General features: G+C 34.8%; 3 protein-coding genes across 3 annotated transcripts; 1 reads left to right on the top strand and 2 right to left on the bottom strand.

The window, feature by feature from the left end:
• The first annotated feature begins 485 nt into the window (after window positions 1-485).
• LOC125599566 (ras-related protein RABD2b) lies at window positions 486-2,602 on the top strand. The gene is made up of 8 exons (XM_048772817.1): window positions 486-777; window positions 1,129-1,201; window positions 1,422-1,469; window positions 1,570-1,617; window positions 1,750-1,821; window positions 1,903-2,058; window positions 2,142-2,245; window positions 2,321-2,602. The coding sequence occupies exons 1-8, from the start codon at window positions 764-766 to the stop codon at window positions 2,412-2,414; spliced, it is 609 nt and encodes a 202-aa protein (XP_048628774.1). The 5' UTR covers window positions 486-763; the 3' UTR covers window positions 2,415-2,602.
• A 105-nt stretch (window positions 2,603-2,707) lies between these two features.
• Window positions 2,708-4,857, bottom strand: LOC125599565 (RGG repeats nuclear RNA binding protein C-like). The gene is made up of 7 exons (XM_048772816.1): window positions 4,427-4,857; window positions 3,916-4,162; window positions 3,751-3,816; window positions 3,544-3,676; window positions 3,315-3,473; window positions 3,170-3,226; window positions 2,708-3,067 (listed from the first exon to the last, which is right to left on the bottom strand). The coding sequence occupies exons 1-7, from the start codon at window positions 4,581-4,583 to the stop codon at window positions 2,864-2,866; spliced, it is 1,023 nt and encodes a 340-aa protein (XP_048628773.1). The 5' UTR covers window positions 4,584-4,857; the 3' UTR covers window positions 2,708-2,863.
• A 2,854-nt stretch (window positions 4,858-7,711) lies between these two features.
• LOC125599564 (ethylene-responsive transcription factor 2-like) lies at window positions 7,712-8,623 on the bottom strand. The gene has a single exon (XM_048772815.1). The coding sequence runs from the start codon at window positions 8,544-8,546 to the stop codon at window positions 7,854-7,856; it is 693 nt and encodes a 230-aa protein (XP_048628772.1). The 5' UTR covers window positions 8,547-8,623; the 3' UTR covers window positions 7,712-7,853.
• Window positions 8,624-8,859: the final 236 nt, after the last annotated feature.

Below are 8,859 nucleotides of genomic sequence, written 5' to 3'. Positions count from 1 at the left end.
AAAACTAAAATCTAAAAACTAGAAACTAAAATCTAAAAAACTAAGAAAACAATTATGGACTCTATCATTGAGTTTCTCGAGGTAGTATTTGTTTTTTTATCGAGGGTTTTCTATTCGACTATACCTTTGAGTCTCCATGGTTCTTATATTTCTTTATTTGTGTAAATCACTGTTTCGTGCTATATTAATTAAAATTAGATTTAAGCTTTGTGGTGGCAATAGAATTTGATGTTGTTTATTCAAGTCGTCAGGTTCACGTTAGAATTGACTTACACCCCAAGGGATGAAAAAAACCAAATATTTAATTTTTATCATAATACCAAAAAAATAAATAAAGCAAATGTTTACATCTTTCTTTGTCTGTAATATTCGTAGAATTATTAAAATGTATATTTTTTTCTTCAAAAAGCTTAATAATCATAAAGTATGATTAGTGAGATTCGAAACCTAAAAATAGTTTTCCTCCGTCCGAGTGTATAGAATCGAGAAAAAAAATAACAAAAAGGAGAAGGAAAGAGTGATTGATTCTTTGTCATCCACGCATCTCTCTCTGTCTCTCTTGGTTTGGCTTTGCCAAGTCAGCATTCAAACATCTCAAAGCAAATTTTCCCAAAGCAATTCCTTCAGCCGAAGGAGAAATAAATAAATATAATTTAACAAAAACATTCAGTCTCTATCTCTCTCTCTCAGATCGCTGACATTACTATCGTCATATTCTCGTTTGATACGTTGTGGGAGATCGATCTAGATACGATACTTCGCCATGAATCCTGAGTAGTAAGATGCATCATGATTTTGATGTTATTTCTATGATTTAGCCTCTCTCTCTTCCATGTGTTGGGTGGTTTAGTTTTGTTTTTGATTTTGCTTTTGGATCTATGTTTGTTGGTTACTCAAAGGAATCTACCCAAAATTTTCCTCGTTTATTTTGTCTGATCATCGATTTGGATCGGCAAATAGGTTAGATCTACTAGGGGTAGCTGACTGAGATCTCTGCACTCTCTGTTGATCACTTCAATAGTTTAAACCGTTGATCTCTCTCTTGCTCGAACCAATTCAGTTCACTGATGATGTTTTAACCGTTCCTGTCTTAATCCTTTTTTGTTATTTATTTAAAAATGATTGCAGTGACTATCTGTTCAAGCTTTTGCTTATCGGTGATTCTGGTGTCGGAAAATCGTGCTTGCTTCTAAGATTTGCTGTAAGTAACTCTCGTTTCTTTTCTCAGCTGAAGAATTATTCATCATCTTTAGTAATTGCCTTTTTAACATTGAATACAAATAAATCTATCTATAATAGGTTCTTGAAAATCACATCTTGTTTGTCAAAAATATCAGCTTAGTTCTCTGTTTACACTATATGGTATGGTTGTTACTCTCTTGTGTGTTATAATTTGGTATCTTGAATTTCTGTGTGTGCAGGATGATTCTTACCTTGATAGCTATATCAGTACCATTGGTGTTGACTTTGTAAGCATCCTCTTGCAATCATCACCTGTTTGTTAATATATGCAGAACACGGAAAAACAAAAAGAAAAGTATTAATCTTTTTACAAATTGTGTATTGTAGAAAATCCGCACAGTGGAACAGGACGGAAAGACAATCAAACTCCAGATCGTAAGTGTGTTCTTTAGCTCCATTAGCCAACATATATATATATATATATATATATATTAATATATATATATTCAGTTTAAATTTTTGGAATGAGCATATATTAACTCTTGTTTTGGTAATCGTTGTGTGTAGTGGGACACAGCAGGTCAAGAACGTTTCAGGACAATCACCAGCAGCTACTACAGAGGAGCTCATGGCATCATTGTATGCACTCCACTCTCACAAGACCAATCATCTTTTTCTTAATTCACATCCATTCGCTCACAGTTGACTTTTCCTTGGCAGGTCACCTATGATGTCACTGACCAAGAGAGCTTCAACAACGTCAAGCAATGGCTCAATGAAATCGACCGTTACGCTAGTGAGAATGTGAACAAGCTACTGGTTGGAAACAAAAACGATCTCACATCACAGAAGGTTGTATCCACTGAGACAGCTCAGGTAAATATACAAACCAACTGGTCTCTTTTTACTGTGAACCTTGTCGAAACACACAATAACATTGTCATCTTCTCCTCCTACAGGCTTTTGCAGATGAACTGGGGATCCCTTTCTTGGAAACAAGTGCTAAAAATGCTACCAATGTTGAAGAAGCTTTCATGGCCATGACTGCTGCCATTAAGACCAGGTCTGTATTAAGTTCTACTTGTGTTCCTTAAACTCTTTTACTTCCGTACTTAACCGTCGTTGTTCTTGTCTGCAGAATGGCTAGCCAACCATCTGGAGGAGCCAAACCACCGACGGTCCAGATTCGCGGACAGCCAGTGAACCAGCAATCAGGCTGTTGCTCATCTTGATTCCATTTGTCTCAAAAGGTCTCTTTGGATCTTTATAATCATTTGTTTGCATCGCATGTAAGACTCCAATTGCCAACTCGTTCAATTGAATCCTTCATTTTCCTTCATTTTATAGCTTTGCTATTCTTTTCTCATGTATTTCAAAGTTTGAAACTCTCATATATTCTATAGTAATTCTAATTCTTCCATTCCTATATATAATTCGAAATATATTTAATTGTATTGAATACTATGGTAGTTATAACACCAATCAACGATTTTGTTAAAAGAAGCTAAACATTTGCGTGACAGAGAGTTTATAATTTGTTTTTTCCATCATAACTTAAAAGCACTCAAACTTGTTCTGTAGAAAAAGTGTAACAAAAATGATAGAATTAAGAACAAAGATTAAACTAAGAGAGTAGAGAGATAAGATAGATAGATGCTGAAGAACCAAGAGGGGTCTGTCTTTACTTGCCCAACGATGGGAACTGAGCACTGTCTCCGATCGCCGGAGCAGGAGCTCCTCCGTTCACTTTTTCATCTCTCTGACCACGACCACCGTTGCGGCCTCCTCCATCTCTCTGTCCACGACCTCCTCTTCCACGGTATCCACCTCTTGGGTTGTATCTCTCTCCATCAGCAGGTTTCAAAAACTCGTTAATGCTCAACGACTACAAAAACCAGACACAAAACAAAGCATAGAACTCAGTACGAAGATGTTTAAAACCAAAAGACTTGCGTATTAGAACGTGAGAAGGGAGAGAAACAAGAACCTTCTTAGCCTTCTCTTCTTTCTCAGCAGCATCTTTGCGTTTGTCCTTGTCGGATCCCTGAAACAATAAAAAAGACAAGGATCAAATCTTTGCTCTATTATTGTCAAGGCAACCGATAAAAAGATAGAATAATTCAGATTCTGACCAGCTTGATGAAGATTTCCTCATTGTTGGTCTTCTTGCTGGAGAGCTGTTGCATAGACTCAAACACTTTGGTGTCAACTTTCCTTTCCTCAACCTTTGTGGCTTGCAGAGCTTTCTTCTTCTCCTCCAGAATTTTCTCATACTCTTCCAACGTCATTTCCTAATATTAAACCCAATATCCATTTTACCGTTAGCACATACATATAACATGTTAAAGCACATGTTTATACCTTGTCTTCAGGTTCTTTCTCCTTTCCCTCATCAGCAGGAGCGTCTTTCTTTGCATCGGTGGTGTTGTCCTCACCGCCTTCCTTCTCAGCAACAGGGCTCTTCTCAACCTCTGTTGTGGGTTCCTCCGTTGGTCTAATATTTAGACAAACATAAGAGTTTCTTATAATACATCGTACATAGAAACTGAAGAGCAGGAGGATGCTTACGGTGGAATATCATCTTCAGGGGTACCCCAGTTTCCACGACCACCACCCTCACGTTTCAGGTCATTACTAGCAAACATCAAGTTACAAGACACAAAAAAAAATCACAAACCGTACAGGTCAAACATAGCAGTAACGAAAGTAGAAAGACCTAAAAAGAGAGCTTACCCACGACCTGTCCCACTACGGCGCTCGAAGACCCTCCCATCACCAGCTCTACCATTGGCAAGTCCACCACGTTGACCTCCCCGACCACCACTTTCGCGGTATCTACGAAACCCACTAGTCCTTTCTCCATCCTTTGGATCATGAAGTCTGTCTCCTCCAGGGTTAAATGAACCACGAGGAGGTCCACGACCCGCACCACCACCACCACCACCACGAACTCCTGAAGGAGCATTCCTTGACTCCCTCTCTACATTCATTAAAGATAAAATCACTTCTTATGTATATTATAGCTTAAACAAACACTACTCAACATGTCTGAACACTAAATCTTTTCAACATCATCATTAAACAACAGCTGATCGAAGCTAAGACAGAAAAACAAAAACTCCCAAATGACCAAAGCATACATCTCTCAACAGGATTCACTTACATGACTCAATCAAACACTAACCCCACACGTCTGAACACTAAAGTCTGTTCACTATCTACACAAGTCAAAAAGAACATTTACCAGCTTGAGAAGTAGGAGCCTGCTTGGTCTGAAGCTTAGCGCCCTTAGCAGGCTGCGCAGGAGCTTCTTTCTCGACCTTCTTCGGCAAAGACACAACAATCTGGCTTGGATCCTCGGCGTCACCTCCCAAGAGATCAAACGGGTTCAAAGTCGACATTTTCGGATTCTGGTGAGAAACTGTTTTGGCTTGATGGGTTTTTCGAGAGGGAAAAAACCTTATTGAGTACACGAATCCATGGAATAAATCTGAATCAAAAGGTCGAAGAGATGATTTCGGACAAGAGTTGTGTTTGTTTTGTATGACTCAGAAGTCGAAGGAGAGTGAATGAGGGGAGCTTTGAAAAAAGTATGCGGCAGAGAAGGTGTAAAGATGCTTTAAACCTAATCCGTAAAACCCTCTGGGGATTATACTCTGCGGATTGTTGTATCTTAAGCTTATCTATTCCTCTTATTTCGTACGCACGATTGGGTTTTAATCCTGCGAAGCGATCCTATAGATTAATTCTCACGGGCTCCAACTGGTTAAAGCCCATTAGCTGTTACAATACGCTTTTAATCCACGGAAAGACTTTGTGGGCTTTAATTTCAACCTTTTAGACTAGCCTAGTCGGAGACGTTGATCAAGTATTTCAAATTTGAGAATTTTAGGTTCTTATGTTCCATTCTAATATTTTACCAGTACGGATCGGATTCAGAAAGTATCACTTCAGGTTCGGTTCGACTTTGTATTGTATCCTACAACCGATAAAATAACCATAAATCATTTTGATTCAAGTTATATCGGTTCGGTTCAGATATATTTGAAGTAAAAAACAAAATTTAAAGCAACACTTAAGGAAAAAACTTAAACTGAATATAAATTAATCCAACACACTTCAAATTGATTACATAACAGTACTTTGGGTACTGAAATGTTTTACACATTCAACAAAACCTGTTCAGATATTTTTATATTTTGGATCGAATAATGAATCGGGTTTTTTGGTTCACGTTGAGTTAGGATCTCAGGTTTTGGATTTTGTGTCCCACCTTAAGCTGGACTATTTTTTTGGCGTTAACCTTCTAAATTAGTCATGCATTATTCAACTTTTTTAGTAAAGGGTTGCCGCTTTATTCATCTTTGTTTGAAATCAGTGTGCTTCACAAATTGATTTTAAATTTCATTATATAACTTTTCTCACTTATAAGGTTTTTAAAAAGATACCATTTTAAATGAAATTTTGTGTGTGAATTAAATCACTATAATTTATTTTGAATTGTTTAAAATCATTTACTTGTAAAAAAATTTGCAGTTATTTCAAACGATTTCATTTACTAAAATTCTCAAAACGGTTTATGCTTGTATGGTGTCTTCAACAAGGCATTTGAAATTTTAATTGAATAGCATCAGATTTTAAAAATCTACTAGATTTGAAGCCGCATTTTCAAAACGCGAAACTATTTTCAATAAATTTACCTTTTCTTAAATTTATTAAATTTTGATTAATATACAGTTGTAGATGTAAAAAATGACGATATGTTAACAATTTTCTTTTTTTGTATAAATGTGTTATATAGTTTACTAATTTTAAGGTGTTTTAGAAGAAATAATATTGTATTTAATTATCAGTTTAAAGAATGAAATTTATATTTATAAAAATAAATGATTAACATATAAGTTTTATATGATTTTCATATATGGTGTTTGTATTTTTAAATGAATAGAAATATGATATAAATTTATAAAAAATAACTAAGATTAATTTCTAATAATATTTATTACTAATTATGAAATTAAAGAACTATTTTATCAAAAAGTAATTGAATTTTTTTTTATAAGATTTTGTTAATTTCTCAATAGATTTTCTTATTATTAAAAATAAATATATATTTTTGTTAGAAGTTTATGAATAAGTTAGATAAAAATTGATTTGACATTGGAAGTGATTGGAATGAGCTGTAGATTTATGTTTTTGGCTGTAAAATTTAATATGTATGTTTATTTGATGTAGATTATTTTTCTGTAATTTTGAAAGCACTATTTTTTTTTCATTTGTAAATAATGCTCTCTACAGCCATATTTTTTTTTTTTAAAGAAAAGCTTGATTGGTTGACAGATTTAGCTTTAAACTAAATTTTGCATGTCCAGAGCATCTACAGCCACAACGAATCATCCTCATTATTATAGTTAATAAATATCTATGTATTCAAATGTTTTTTATAATACAAACCATAAATAATACGTCATAGAGAAATTTATTCTATATAGTTCTTATGTTTTAATAGAATAAATGATGCAATATTTACAAATATAATATTTATCAACAATGATTTTTAAACATAATTTGATTTTTTAACTAAATAGGATTAGATTTAACTTTTGTTAAAATAATCATTGAAAATATCTTATGTTTGATTTTCTAGATGAGAAATTAATCTTGGGAAGATTCTATAAGTCTTCTCTATAAAGTCTTTTACATATTTTTCTTCAATGTACATGTATTTCTTTTTTTTTATTTTTTTAAGAATACCATTAAATTATAATTTTAAATCAACTTAATTAATTATAAATTAAGTTTAGTAAAATAATAATTAATTATTTAGTTTTTGCTAAAATAAAAATTACTTGAATAAATAAAAATATCTTATATTTTAAACACACAAAAATTCTAAAAATTTTAAATATTGAAACAAAGAGAGTGTATGAGCTTTTGACAGCAAATGAGCAAAGTGTTTTGTATTCATTAGAACATATATTTCTGTCTAAACCTAGATAATATTTTAAATTAATTGAATTAAACGCAAATCATAAGTTGGTCAAAAGTAAGGTTGTCAAAATGAATCCAAATTTTGAACTGAAACTATGAGTTTTATTATTCTATGTAAACAACACGAACACATATATTTTAATGATTTGTCTAAACCTGGATAATATTTTTAACTGAATTAAATTAAACGCATATCATAATCTGGTCAAAAGTAAGGTTGTCAAAGGGAATCCAAACGTAGAATTCAAACCCTGAATTTTTTATATTCTATGTAAACAACAGGGTGAATAATTCAACTACGATTCAATTCAATAAAATTTATAGACGCCCCCTACACATTCAATTTGTGTTATGACAGTGTGATGACAGTAATACATACTAGTATTGTTATGTCTCGTCTTGCAATACAAAACTGATACATATAAAACATTTTGTAATATGGTTTTATTCCGGTTGGACCATATTCACATCATATGATCTCATATCTGTGTACGAATTTATTAATGGAAATGGCTCTATATAGTGAAAGAGAGACCAATAAAAAAAAACAAATGAAATCCATGTCAAATAATTTACATTAAGGAACACTTTACTATCTGCCACAACATTTTAATAGCAAAACTTTCTACTACAAAACACACATAAAGCTTCGAAACCAACAAGTAACTGACACGTGTCTCTTACACAACCTCGCATTTCACCTGGAACTCGGACGGTACGTTCTCTGTTTTTCTCCTCCGTTTCAGCTTCCCGTTTTCTGAGGAAGAAGAAGTATAAGACCTCTTTGACGTGATCCTCACCGGATCAGGCTCACCGGAATTAACTCTCAACGGGAAATTCAACAAAGCGCGGGAACCACGCATCCTAAAAGCAGCTCTATCGTAAGCGAACGCCGCGTCCTCCGCCGTCTCAAACGTCCCTAACCAAACCCTCGCTCCGTTTTTCGCCGGATCTCGAATCTCCGCCGCGAATTTCCCCCACGGCCTCTGTCTCACCCCTCTGTAATGCTTCCCCTTCGCCGTCGCTGCCTTCTGTTTCTCCACCGTCGCCGCTGCGAAGCTCTCCGCCGGTTCGGCTTTAACCACCGGAGGATCGCTAGGGCGCTTCGAGGACGTTTCTAAGTCTAAGAAGTCGGTGATACAACTCAAGTCGGACGACGGCGATGACGTGTCATAGGGGTCGTTAAGGAGACCGTAGACTAACATATCTTCGGAATCGTTCTCTTTCAACGGCAAGTCTCCCCAGCTCTCTGTGAAACAAGAACTCGGTATTGACTCAGCGAACCACAACTCGGCCTCTCCTCCTAGCAAGTGACGTCGTATCGACTCCAACAAAGCGTAGTCGGATTCTACCTCGCTCTGTCCGTACATCATTACAGAGAAAATGAGTTTTTTTTTTGTTATGTTTCTTTTTTATAATTGAATTGTCAAATGTCTAATTTTTTTTCTCAGTGGAACAATGGTGAAGAGGTTTATATAGTGGATACTAGAGGGGATAAGGTTCATGAACCTGGAAAATTTAAATTAGTTTTTCATGTTTTTTAAATTTTATTAATATAGTGGGAAATTAAAAAAGGCTGGAAAATATGAAAGTTGTGGATTTTTCATAACCACGAAGGTTCATGAATTAAAACACGTGCGCTTTATCCACAGAACGAAAGCTTAAGGGTCAAGATGACGTCATGAG

This window comes from Brassica napus, unplaced genomic scaffold, assembly GCF_020379485.1.
Source record: "Brassica napus cultivar Da-Ae unplaced genomic scaffold, Da-Ae ScsIHWf_18;HRSCAF=40, whole genome shotgun sequence".
Classification (NCBI taxonomy): Eukaryota; Viridiplantae; Streptophyta; class Magnoliopsida; order Brassicales; family Brassicaceae; genus Brassica; species Brassica napus.
The sequence above is the reverse complement of the archived record's forward strand: the minus strand, read 5'-3'. Positions and strand labels throughout refer to the sequence as shown.

Bases quoted from the DNA above. Each gene is read 5' to 3' on its own strand.
- LOC125599564 (XM_048772815.1), bottom strand. From the start codon at position 8,546: ATGATGTACGGACAGAGCGAGGTAGAATCCGACTACGCTTTGTTGGAG.
- LOC125599566 (XM_048772817.1), top strand. The intron at 1,202-1,421 runs GTAAGTAACTCT...CTGTGTGTGCAG, and splicing joins GCTTGCTTCTAAGATTTGCT to GATGATTCTTACCTTGATAG. The intron at 2,246-2,320 runs GTCTGTATTAAG...TCTTGTCTGCAG, and splicing joins ACTGCTGCCATTAAGACCAG to AATGGCTAGCCAACCATCTG.
- LOC125599565 (XM_048772816.1), bottom strand. From the start codon at position 4,583: ATGTCGACTTTGAACCCGTTTGATCTCTTGGGAGGTGACGCCGAGGAT. The intron at 3,677-3,750 runs GTAAGCATCCTC...TCTAAATATTAG, and splicing joins CCTGAAGATGATATTCCACC to ACCAACGGAGGAACCCACAA. The intron at 3,068-3,169 runs GTTCTTGTTTCT...TGGTTTTTGTAG, and splicing joins AAGAAGAGAAGGCTAAGAAG to TCGTTGAGCATTAACGAGTT.